This window comes from Lepisma saccharinum, chromosome 10, assembly GCF_977018435.1.
Source record: "Lepisma saccharinum chromosome 10, izLepSacc3.1, whole genome shotgun sequence".
Taxonomy (NCBI): Eukaryota; Metazoa; Arthropoda; class Insecta; order Zygentoma; family Lepismatidae; genus Lepisma; species Lepisma saccharinum.
This window is the reverse complement of record NC_139238.1, coordinates 61,523,997-61,537,511: the sequence shown is the minus strand read 5'-3', so window position 1 is coordinate 61,537,511 and position 13,515 is coordinate 61,523,997. Positions and strand designations below refer to the sequence as shown.

Below are 13,515 nucleotides of genomic sequence, written 5' to 3'. Positions count from 1 at the left end.
TTGTGGCGTTTTTATGGAATGGACCCCTGTTACTTCAAGGATGACAATGCTAGGTGCCATGTTTCGGAGGCTGCTATGCAGTGATATGCCGACAACATGTTCGCCGATTGGTCTGGCCTGCACAAGAGTCCTCATCTCAATCCCATAGAACACCCTCTGGGAGGCATTGGACTGGCGGGTGAGGTCTTGGGAGATGCGGCCAAATTCCATTGTCCAACTGAGTAAGATCTTGCAAGAGGAATGTCAACGCATTCCAATGGACGTCCTCCACAAACTAATCGAGAGCATGCCTGACAGGGTGGCTGCTGTTATAGCAGCAAGAGGTAGCTCCACGAGGTTCTAACAGGTTTCGCACCACCAGACAACCATTTTGTACAAGTGCTCAATTACTTTTTGGTAGATAGTGTATAAAATTAGTGTCGCATGTTTTAAAGTTTAACTGTGGTCGATCGAGATATCCATTTGTGCTTAATAGTATATAAATAGCATAACAAGTCTCATTATTTATTTTATAGTTTCATGTTTTACTTAGGAATATATTGATTTCCAATTTCCCGTTGCTGCGTAATGACCGGGCCATTAGAGATGGAGCGGCATCTGTCGCCACCGCCCAGGGTGGAAAAATGAGTAGCGCTGGCCCTGCCAGCTGAATACTATTTTGTAATTAGTGCATCTGCACTAACTTCTCAGGTTGAAATGATTAAAGTTTGACTCATGCGGATTTGGAATCACTACAAGATGTGCAATTGTTAATAATTCACGCCACCTGACAACCAGATACATCGCTTCGTAACATGATGCTTTAACCAGTACAGAACACGATAAAGTTAGTAACTTGTCTCTGGCGAAAAGTGTAGATACAATAAAATAGCATTTAGCCAGGGATACCTAAATGCATTGAATTTCTTCTAATTACGATAAAAGAGCATTCAGCATTTCTTCTAATTTAACATTTGAATTTTCTATATTTATTTCTATTTTTTATTTTTATTTTATTTATTTATGGGAGAGGTAAGAGGAGTTTACAGGATTCTTGTTGGGAAACCTGATGGTAAGAGACCTGTAGGAAGGCCAAGACGAAGATGGAGGGACAACGTTGAGATGGACCTAAGGGAAATCGGTAGGGATGGAAAAGAGTATATAGATCTTGCTCAAGATAGGGAAACATGGAAGGCCTGTGTTGCTGCAGTCATGAACCTTCGGGTTTAAGAAGGCTAGAGAGAGAGTATTTCTAATATACATACAGTTTTGCAAAATATCTGCACAGTGCATTGCGACACCAGGAGTCCTTGAATCAAGGCATGTGTATTCTTTGTGAGTATCCCTTCATTAATTTTGTCACTGTATCAGTGTAATTAGCCAAAAGGGTTAGAAAAGTGATGTTAAATAACAAGAAACAAACAATTTTGCAAAATATCTCTAAGTTTCTCTTTCTCGTAGTCATTGATGATTTTGACATTGTCTCATAGAGTTTATTGTTTGCATGACTAGCATCGTAATACACTTATGGGGTGTAAGCAATGGTGGTTCATGGGGTTTGTAAGAGGCAGGGTACATTCAAAATATAGGCTATATCTTAGAACAGCAGCATTTGATATATATGAAATTAAAAACATGTAATACTTTATAATTTTAAGTCTCTTACGTCACTTTTAGTCCATGTGTCTTCTCCGTTGAACACAAAAAAGGGAATTAGCACACCCATTGCCACTGTTCGCATATACTTTTATTAAATTTTGTGTGGTATGTTCTCTTTTTATCTCTGAACACTTGATTTAGGCAAAGCTCTGGTCTTGGTGGGCCTAATTCTTTGGCCAAAAGTCTGTTGATGATTTAAAATTTTACTTTGTCAGTATCTCATCTGATTCATATCGATATATATTTTCAGTAAAGAACTCACTAAGTCACATCAATTTATAAAACTTTTCAAAACACATCAAACGTCGACAACAGACTGCTCACCTCATTCTTTCCGAGTTCCTCCATTCCTTTTGTTCATCAAAGGCACAGTAAATAGACCCAGCTACCATCTAACGGGCATCTGAAAAACATCGCCCCAAGTGTTGGGTCTTGGTGATGTTGTGACCATTCGCAATTAAAACATCCATTACCCCCCTGACCCCTCTCACAGATCAGAATGTAGGGGTGATGTTAAAGCAGTTAGGCAGCAAGTGCTCAGCTATAATGTGACCATTGCTATGTTTGCCAAGTTTTGTATAACCCACTGTAGCCAAGTCATCTTTGCTCAGAGAAGACTTCTTTGTGGCACAGCAAATACAAGAGTTACAAACAAGTTGTGCAAACTGTTGTAATTTTAATTATTTAATGGATAGAGGGGCAAGTGACCGTGTGACCTAATGACTGGGTGTTTCTTTCTTAAGACATGCAAAATTTAAACTTATCTTCACGTAGTACACCCTGGACTATATTTTGCAGACTAACGAGGCTCTGGTGTCTGAACCCACAGCCAGTATAATCCTCTTTGGGGATTGTGATGTGCCATCCATGTATGTTTGTGATTATCCCTTCATCCATCTCATCTTATCACCATTCGTCCTCATCTTTGCCATTAGCCAAGAGTAATAAAGAAGTGAAGTAAAATTCATCAAATCAATCAAACTGTTGTGGACTGGCAACTATGCTCACTTTACGCGGGATTGAATAGTCTGTGGGTATCCGGTAGAATGGCGGTCTCGAGGTGAAGATATCATAGAAATTTGTACAATTTTGTATCTTACAGTTTTGGCAGTAATAAATAGTTGTTATTGTTAACATATGCGTCGTTGTATCTGTAAGATCCTAGAAACGGAACTACAGTGGTAGCAGCCTCGTGGTTAGCAGAATGGCAGACGTGAGTAAGATAGAATTACTGAACAATGGCAACTATCATGTCTGGGCACTAAAGGTAAGTGCAGTGCTCCGAAGTAAGGGATTGTACAAGGATGCAATATTGAATAATGAACCAACAGAAGAAAAAGCTAGAATTGTTTGGGAAAAGAAAAATGACGAAGCTTTTGGTGTCATAGTTGTTACTTTATCGCCCGACCAGGCTGGACTGTTCATTAACGAGACATGTGCAAAAACAGTGTGGGATGAACTGAAACGCATTCACACGGGAAACACACAGGACAAAATAATAGATATAGGTGTGGAAATGAAGAATATAAAAATGGGTGAGAAGGAAAGTGTTGACGAATATGTTTTGAGAGCACGAAATATAATGTCAAAAAGTGCTGCATTGGGTCAACCAATTACGACACGAGAAGTAGTGTATCATATTGTACGGGATGTTCATCAAAAGTATGAAAACGTCGCAGCAGTATTACGAGCATAAAGGGGTGCTACAATTGAAGAAGTGCAAGATACCTTAAAAGAAGAAGAGGTTAGGTTGCATAAAATGGACTACAATGGAAAATCCGAACAGGCATACAAGGCACGGGATAAGAAATATTGGAAAAATAAAGAAGCTGTGCGAAGATGCTGGATGTGTGGAAAAGTAGGACATTTTTCGAAAGAATGTTGGCACAATAAAGGAGGTGGGAAAGCTCAAGTTAGGAGACCTTCTACGTCTACCTTTGCATCTACTTCTAAAACACCGAAGGGAAAAATGAAACAGACGGGATTCACATGCGAAGACAATATGGAAGCTGCTTACAGTGTATACGACAGGCAGGAAGACAGAAGAGAAGTGCAGGTATGGTGTATAAATTCTGGTTGTACATCTCACATGACAAATAAAGAAGACTGGCTGATAAATAGAAGAGAAGTGCAAAGTGAAGTGCAACTTGCGGAGGAAGGAAAATCGATGGAGGCCAAAGTGCAAGGTGACATTAAGGTATCAACAGTCACAAATGATGGCCAACTTCACGATGTGTGTATTTATGATGTATTATATGTACCTGATTTGCGTTTGAATTTATTGTCAGTTAGAGGTTTGGTGAATCATGATAATGAAGTGTTGTTTTCCAAAAATAGTGCAAGGATAATTGACAAAAATGGCATGTTAGTGGCAGAATCACAGGAAAAGAATCATATGTACACGTTACAAACTTATGTAAGATCAGATGTAAGTCATTGTAAGGATGCATGCTTAAGTATGGAAACTAACGTAAACAATGAAAAATACATGTGGCACAGAAGATTAGGTCACTTGAATGAAAAATATTTAAATAAAATGAAGGACAGTGATATGGTAAGAGATTTAGATTTTAAGAAAACTTCAGAAAAATTAGAATTGTGTGATGCATGTACAAAAGGAAAAATTGTACAACTTCCTTTTAAACAAAGCAATGATGTATGTGAGAAACCACTAGATTTGATACACATGGATTTATGTGGACCTGTAGAAAAAGAGTCATTGGGGGGTGCTAAATACATGTATGTTATTGTAGATACTTACAGTAGAAGGGTGTTTGTATACTTTCTCAAAACTAAAGATGAAGCTTTTGATTACTTTGTAAAATTTAAAAGCCAATATGAAAAGGAAGCTAACAATTGTATAAAAAGTGTAAGGTCAGACAATGGTACTGAGTTTGTTAACAGTAAATTTCAAGAGTTGTTTAACAAAGAAGGTATTGATCACCAGTTAACTGTTCCATACAGTCCACAAAGTAATGGTATTGCTGAGAGAGCAAACAGGTCACTACTAGATATGGGAAGAACAATGTTAATTGATGCAAGGTTACCCATAGAATTTTGGGCTGAAGCGGTTGCCACGGCAGCGTACATCAAAAATTGTATACCTACCAAGGATGGTGGCACAAAAACTGCAATGGAAAGATGGACGGGAAGGAAGCCTACAGTAAAACATATGAAAGCATATGGATGTGTGGCATACAGATACATTCCGAAGAAGTGTAGAAGCAAATTTCAACCAAAGGGAGAAAAGGAAATATTTGTTGGGTATTCCAGAAAAAGGAAAGCATACAGGCTGTACAACCCCAAAACAAAACAAATACATGAAGCTAGAAGCGTTGTGTTCGATGAAAGAAACTGTGGAGGCTTACTGATGAATTGTAATTTGGAAGAGCAACTAGAATTCAACAACTTGAAGTATAAACATGATGAAGACAGGGAAAGTAAGCAACATGAGAACAGCAATGTCCATTTGCATGAATCGAAGGTAGAAGAAAGAGGACCGGACATATTTCTTGACTTAACACCTGAAGATCTACCAGAAGAAATACAAACAGATGAGTTAACCATAGAAGACAGTGGAGCCAAAAGAAGTGGACGGAAGAAAGGAGAAACAAACGAAGTGTTAAAAAAAAAGACACAAAGAAAATTTGAAAAGAAATGAAGATCAACTTAAAAATCTAGGTGTGAAAAGATCTGAGAGGATAAAAGCAAGAGAACAAACAAATTTTGCACAAGATGTCGTACCACAAACCTTCGATGAAGCTATGAGTTCAGCGTACAGTGAAAATTGGAAGATTACAATGAACGAAGAGATGCAAGCATTGGAATCACATAATGTTTGGACATTAGTTCCCAGAGAGGAGAACATGAAGGTTGTAAGAAGCAAATGGGTATTTAGTACAAAGGAGAACATGGATGGGACAATATACAAAAGAAAAGCAAGATTGGTGGCAGTTGGTTGCGGACAGAGAGAAGGTCTTGATTATGAGAGTTCGTTTTCACCAGTAATAAGAATGGAATCAGTACGTGTATTGTTAACTGTGGGAGCACATTACAAAATGAAAGTAAAACTCTATGATGTAAAAATTGCATATTTATATGGTAATTTAAGGGAAGAAATATACATGGAACAACCGGAAGGGTTCATGGAAGATAGGCATAAAAACAAAGTTTGTAAATTACAAAGAAGTTTGTATGGGTTACCACAATCAGGTCTTTGTTGGAATGAGAAACTGAACGAAGTTCTCACCAAAATAGGTTTCAAAAGACTGGAAAGTGATCCTTGTATCTATAAACTGACAGGACAAGAACTTTTGTACATAGGAGTATATGTTGATGACTTTTTGGTAGTAGGTCCAAATAATGAAAGCATAGATAAGATAATGCAAATAATTCAGAAATATTTTGTAATTCAAGAGAATAATAGCTTAAGTTCATTTTTGGGTATGGATATAATTGTAACTGAAGAAGGTTATCAGTTGTCACAAAAGGGTTATATTTCAAAAATATTAAAGAAGTATGAACTTCATGATTGTAATCCAGTGAAAACACCAGGTGATTTGAACCAAGATTTGCATAATTTTGAAGAGTCAAAACCAGTTGATAAAACAAAGTACTTACAAATGTTAGGCTCACTTATGTATTTATCTGTAGGGTCAAGACCAGATATAGCTTTTTGTGTGAGTCAATTGTCAAGGTATAGTAAAGATCCAAGGGAAATACATCTAGCAGCAGTAAAAAGAGTATATAGATATTTGAAAGGTACGTGCAATTATGCATTAAATTTTTCAAGTGAAGGTGGTAAGCTTGAATTATGCACGGATGCAAGTTGGAGTACAGCAGTAGAAGCAAAATCTCGTACTGGCTATCTTGTCAAGGTTGGAAACTCAGTCATCAGCTGGAAAAGCAAATTACAGAATTTGGTTGCTTTGTCTACTTGTGAGGCAGAATTGATTGCATTATGTGAAGGTTTGTGTGATATAAAATGGATCATAAGTTTAATATCAGAATTAGATGTTGGAAATTTTGTAAATAGACCAGTGATTGTTAAAACTGATAGTAAATCAGCAATTGATTGGATCTCAAGTAACAATGTAAAGCGCGAACTAAACATATAAATAGAAAATATAATTTTGTAAAACTGGATGTAGCAAATGGGAATGTGTATCTTCAACATGTAAATTCAGGAAATCTAGAAGCTGATATACTAACTAAAAATGTGACTAAATCAAAAATGGAGAAAATATGTAAGGGCATATACATGTAAAATAATTTAGTAGTAGCTAGTGTATGTGTAAAAGTAGAAATACTATTGTTAGCGCGTAATGTTCGCAAAGGGGGGAATGTTGCGGACTGGCAACTATCCTCACTTTACGCGGGATTGAATAGTCTGTGGGCATCCGGTAGAATGGCGGTCTCGAGGTGAAGACTTCATAGAAATTTGTACAATTTTGTATCTTACCGTTTTGGCAGTAATAAATAGTTGTTATTGTTAACATATGCGTTGTCGTATCTGTAAGATCCTAGAAACGGAACTACACAAACACACCACACACTTCACAGATAAATATGATATGAATTTTTAAAACAATGACCTTCAACAATTAGGTACTTTTCAGGCCTGAAACGAAACATTTTGCCCATTATTGCAACACTGTCATCTCTGAATTTCAGAAATCACCATTGTTCTTTCTCATGGTTGTCCATTAATCAGAAGTTTTAAATTGGCTCTGGGGGATAGATATCAGTGACTGTGTTCGTTATTGAGAATGTCCATTATAGATAAGTAAATTCTCCATATCTCCCCTCCCCCCATATATTTCTGCAGGGGGAAGTAAGAAATGTCCATTATGTAGAGGCGTCCACTGTTGTATATTTGTTAAAATAATTTATTCATTGTTTCCTGTGACCTATGCAGTCTCTCCAATAGTCGCTTATCTGAAGTAATGGCATAAGCACCATCACAATTTCTTGTTATTGCTTTTTCTGATTCAAAGTATGTATTGAAGATTATTCTTAACAGGAAACTTTGCCATATCATAGCTGGATGTTTATAACATCCACAGATTAAAAGAAAATCAACATTTTCTCCCTTGTGGTGAGAATGTATCAACCAGTGTGGCACTTACACCCGTATTTTTTGTGTTCCTAGGAGGATGCTGGAAGCGGATATCACAATTAAAGGATCACACACAAACAAAACTGTTTCATGGATAAGTGAGTCCCTACTTTTTGTGTATTAATAACAGAAACTTAAAGATTGTGACTGTATTCTACACTGCTGTCCTTTGTGCACTTTTTCACATGCAGTGGCACACTTGTAAAAGTTAACTGCAAATTTCCAGTGTGCAGATACACCTGAAGTAAATGTTCAGAAAACAGCACCCTCCAGTGTTGTTTACTAGCAAACTTTATCATCGCATCCAAATTTTGTAAATTTGAGTAAATATGGTGAGGATGACTCGATATCGATGTTTTAAAATGAGAAATAGCCATATTTTGTCAGTAGTTCCTAGACCAAAATATTTATAATATGGTTTCTGTTGGGTTAAAGGAAGTGGTTCCAGGAAATAAGGTCATAAAAACCATGTCCCAAGGATTAATTATGAATACTTACATTGCACATAATGATGATGTGATCTGTATTCTTGAGGTACTGCAACTGGTGTGTAACCAGAATGCAAGTCTTGTTTCTTAAAAATAATGAAATGCAACTTTCAAATAACTGTTTGCCAACAACCGTGTCCACAGCTGACAATGGATCATCAAAAAGGTAGATATCAGCATCGCGGTAGACTGCTCTGAAAAAAACATTAAAGTTACTTTGCATAAAAAAAAAATTGAAAGCAGTTTGAATACATTTTTCACCATAATTAAGCAAGTAAACATGAAATTATATACGGAATGGAGTATGTGATTGAAATTTAAAGAGAAATATTGTGCATAATGTAATGCACCACAGAATACTCATGAATATATGTAACAATAGAATAGTCCAAATCGATGCACAACATTTCTTTGTGATAGTTTAGTGAACATTTTTCCAGTCTGAAAGAAGTGAACACATTTGTTGTTATTGATTTGTTTATTTGTGTGCTATAGTCTAAATATTACACTTGAAAAAAATACCACAGTGTTGCGAAGTATGAACGTACGATTATCAATTCTGTCCCTCTTCATTAAATCAAACAATAAATGAAATATACAAAGTTTTGGAGTTTTTATGTAAAAACAATTACACACACACAATGGAACATGAATGTTTACCACTCCACATTATGTACAGTGGACTCTTTTTAATTCAAACTTGGATCATTCTAATTATTTGGTCATTTGAACAAAAGTTTATTCTCCTGGAAATTCCTATTCAAACCAATGTTAAAAATTCATATGTAATTCGAATTTTCAAACCTTTTATTTGGCTATTTCAAAGGCAACTATTCAGAGAAAGTTTCTGTTTGCTGGTAAGCAACCTCCACCCTCTCCTCAATGATGTGGGATAGCCCACCCCTTCTGTGTGAGTATGTTCATTCTTAAATAGCACTAGCCAATGATTTGTGAGTCTTCTTATCTATCCCTCAATTGTCAGTTTTGATTAGTCAGGGTACATTGTTGGCAATGTTGGAGCATGACAAATTGAATCTCAAGCAAACATTAGGGATGGCTTTTTTCATACAATAAATAAAATTGAAGATTTTGTTAACCATTTAAAAAAAAGTCATGACCTTCTTTAAGTGAGAACAGGTAGCTAATGTTGTTATAAATGTATGTCATTTTGTGTGTTAATACATTACACTTATCTAAAGGTGTTTTCCATTTACTGGTAGCTTAATTGCTATTCTGAGAGGAATTGTTTTGGCTTTCACTATTGGATCAACTTTTATAGTAAGGTCAATAGTTTTCTTTTATTCACTTTCTTTAATAACTATTAATGCATGTTTTTGTTAATTAGAATTTTGGATAATTCGAATTGTTTTCATTTGAGTTTTAATTAAAAAGAGTCCACTACATATATTTTCGCCACTTCCAATGCAACACAGTGTTCAAATTCTTTCTTTCCTGAGTTATATGTTATTTTGTCAGCTATACAATATATTTCCCAGTGTATCCTCTTCTATTTATATCATATAGATTCATTTTATAATGTTTTACCTGGCAAGGTTGACTCTAGCTTTTTGACCTCCACTCAGGGAAATTCCTCTCTCCCCAACAATTGTCTGGTCCCCATAGGGGAAATGTTGAAAGTCCTTCTTCAGAGCACACACCTCCACCACCCTCTCGTATCGCTCTAAGTCCAAGGGGGAACCAAACAAAATGTTCTGCTGGATGGAAGCAGAGAATAGCCAAGCCTCTTGGGCTGCATAGGAAACTCTTCCTTTCACCTCCAAGGAGCCTTTGGTCAGGGGAAGCTCACCCAAGATGGCATGTAGCAGGGTACTCTGTGTGAAGGAAAGGTTGTCTTTATAAGAACTCAGTAATTCTCATTCAAGGTACACATGACTACTCAAGAGAAGATCCTCTCTGGAAGTTAAATTATGTATTACTAAACTTCGTTTTTCCTCATTGCACAATTGGATAGTTATTTCCAATTAATTTCAAAGGCTCACTGCCTTCATTCACATCATACCCTTAGTGAATGAACGCAGTGAGCCTTCAAAAGTAATCAGAAATGACTATCTAATTGTGCAACATTGAAAAACGAAATTTCTCATACGTAATACATAAACTGCATTTACCGCATCCATCATGAATTCTTTATTTCAGTTAATTTACATCACTATTCTACCTCTGTGGTTAATCTTGACAATGAGGATGAATGAAGAACTAATGAAATTGATGATGAGAAAATTGACCAGGGCTCGAACCTTGGATCTAATGTTTTGTTCCATGTTATGCAGACCACTCCATCAAGGCCAACTAGTACCAAACTAATATAGCAAGGAGGTGTATTTGCTATTCCTCTGCAGTAAACTCATTCTGCTTATGAAATTTGAGTGTTTTTTTCTGGAAACTCCCAGTAATGGAAGTCAATCATGTTGGTCATTATTATTATTATTTTCATTTCTTTGTCTATTTTGGTTATTTTACGTTGTTTTTCTACCTCTTGAGTTGAAATTTTTTGACCTTCTTTCATTTTTGGACATTTTTGCAGTTGTCATTGAATTCTAATTGCACTTCTTAACTGCATTTTCTCCTACTTTCTTCCCCCAAAATTCTACATATGAAAATCCATTCTTTACTGGAGGTAAAGAGAAATGGTGCAAGACCTTAAGGTGTATTGAACGTATCCTTCAAGTCAAAGTTTTTAAAATGCACTAGAACTTGATGTTTTCCTCCTAACTTAGCATGTGTTACCCAAATTACCTAAAACAAATATTGCCATATATGGTTTTGTTTATATAAAGAATTTATAACACATTCTTGACTGGGGTCTTTACACAAAAGAATGTATTTTTAATAACTGATTTTGAATTATATTTTCAAGCCGATTGTGCAGATGCGGGAAACTTGTTTCAAATTTGAAATGGCAGGTAGGTCTGCTTCACACTTGCCTGTGGCAAAAGTTGAAACCACTAAGCATCCAGTTGTGTAAAATTATTCAAGTACTTGCACCCATACCATCTTTTGTCACTTACAAGAAGTTTGAACTTACATTTCGGTATTTTAAGTAACTTTATAGGTCATGTTATAAGTATTCTTGTTAAATTCTTTCAAGTTATCATTTCTCATCAGGGTTACCATATTTGGTAAAGCGAAAATTTTCATTAAAAAAATAAATGAAATGAACATATTTGTTTCTGTAAGCATTACAACTATTTTCTAATTTTCTAATGTAATTATAAAAGCACAACAACAGATCATGTTAAATCAATTGGATGCTACACAATATCACATTACCAGTAGCAGTGATTAGGAAGGCATGGGAGGAGGGCAGTTGCCCCCCTCATTTTTGTCACTTTGGCCTCCCTGCTATACTACCCCCTCTCCCTCCATTTTGGAACCCAATCGCCACCACTGCACATTACAATGAATGTGGATATGAGCACAGCACACTATGATGCCCAGGATCTTGGATTCAAATCCCAGCCTATTCTTTGTGAGGATCCCTTCAGCAATTTCATTATCATCACTCATCCTCATCTTTGTGATTAGCCAAATGTAGCAGAAAAACAACACTAAATAGCAAATTAAATTATAGTACATGATGTTGGAAATTATTTGTGTAGATTTCCGATATCAACAATGTGTGAGTATTGATTTTAGTATCGTATTTCCACTTGAACTAGCATGACATCTAGTAAATACGTTGTTGATTGTTATTCTTAATTATTAATTTCTTAATCTTTTGTTAAGAATTTGTAGAAAACTCAGGACATTTTTATTTAAAGATTGGCCTTGCACTTGTGGAAAATAGTGGTTTGTGTTACACGATTCTTCATATTACTTAGGGCTTCACCATGACAAATGAACATTCCTCAAATTATGAAAATTATTGTTACATAGGTTAATATTTACCTTTCCCGACCCAACAGGGCCTATAATAGAAACTAATTTTCCAGGAAAAGCCTCAAGGTTAATATCTGACAAAGTACTATTACTCGTCACATTCCATTTTGCACTTGCATTTCTCATTGTGACACCCAACTTTAGTGGTTCAATATCATGCTTGCTTTTAATAATATCTTCACTTCTAGTCTGCATATTTTCTTCATGCAATAGAAAATGCTGAAATAGAAGAGAAACAAAGAAAATAATTGCCTGTTTTACTGATAAGCATATGTTCTGATCAGGCACGTATCTAGTGATATGTTTCGAGGTGGTCCCAACCAAGTGTCTCAGGAATAATAATAATATTAATAATAATAATAATAATAATAATAATAATAATAGTTTTTAAATTAAAATAATTGTATTATATTAAAGAAATACTAATTAAAATACATATTTTAATTAATATTATATTATTGTTGTTACATGAAAAGGTAAAATAAGACGGTATAAGAATTGACATATAAGAGCATGTATTCAATATCTAGCTTACCTGTAGTTAAGATTGGCATAATTTGCATGAAACAAGTGCCCTGGCAAACAAATTCATGTCAAATAGATGAAGAATTGAATATTTCATATAACAAAAAATGAATTTAGATCCAGTTGGTGACAAGTAAAGTTCCTAATTAATACTTTATGCATGTTATCATAAATAGTAGCATGCAAGCACAAATCTTTGGTACTGCCATTCAAAGCCATTTGACCCCAATGTAATCCTTGCCTTGAAATAAGTTCAGAGGAAATTAATAACAATCGGTTATACAACAAATGCTAAAGAAGCATATTTTCATTATTTAATTTTAGTACTTGGTAAGTCTTTGGAGGGTGGGGGTCCGGACCCCCATCCCTAAATACGTCCTTGGTTCTGGTATAATATTATTAGCCAGTAAATGATATAGATGCATTATTCATGTACTTTCTTTTCTTTTTTCTAGTGCAAATACATTAGACTTATATATGCATTAAGGAGATAAATTATTTACTCAGTTCCTTGACAAAATATTAGCAGTGGCGCAACCACAGAGGGGCAATAGGCATTTTCCCTTCCCAACCTTGGACGGAAATCAATTCTAGGGGGCCCAGGGGGTCAAACATTGAGGTAAAAGAAAGCAAAACTAGTAGAATCTAAGAGTAGCAAGACAAAAGGATACTCAAGATGGAATTAGTTTTCACATCTTTCATGCATTATTTCTTTCAGACAGCCAAGAGCACTTGCAGGGGCACAAAGAGGCAATTGCCACCCTCAATATCAAACTTTATACAAATAAAAAAACAATTCGTAAAATTTTCTTGCTCGCTTTGCTTGCAATTTCTTTCTTTCTTGCA

The 13,515-nt window shown here is 35.6% G+C and overlaps 1 protein-coding gene across 2 annotated transcripts in view; it reads right to left on the bottom strand.

Moving 5' to 3' along the window:
• The window catches only part of LOC145993920 (ATP-binding cassette subfamily C member 4-like), a 64,525-nt gene extending 52,186 nt beyond the window's left edge, over positions 1–12,339 (bottom strand). The window contains exons 1-3 of one of the 2 annotated variants that reach the window (XM_083129845.1): positions 12,154–12,339; positions 9,790–10,076; positions 8,255–8,438 (exon numbers count right to left, since the gene is read on the bottom strand). In XM_083129845.1, coding sequence (XP_082985971.1) covers positions 8,255–8,438; positions 9,790–10,076; positions 12,154–12,339 — 657 coding nt within the window. Of the gene's footprint in view, positions 1–1,962; positions 2,067–8,254; positions 8,439–9,789; positions 10,077–12,153 lie in introns of those variants that run through there. The other variant, XM_083129846.1, reaches the window with a different exon arrangement.
• Between the last annotated feature and the right edge of the window lie 1,176 nt (positions 12,340–13,515).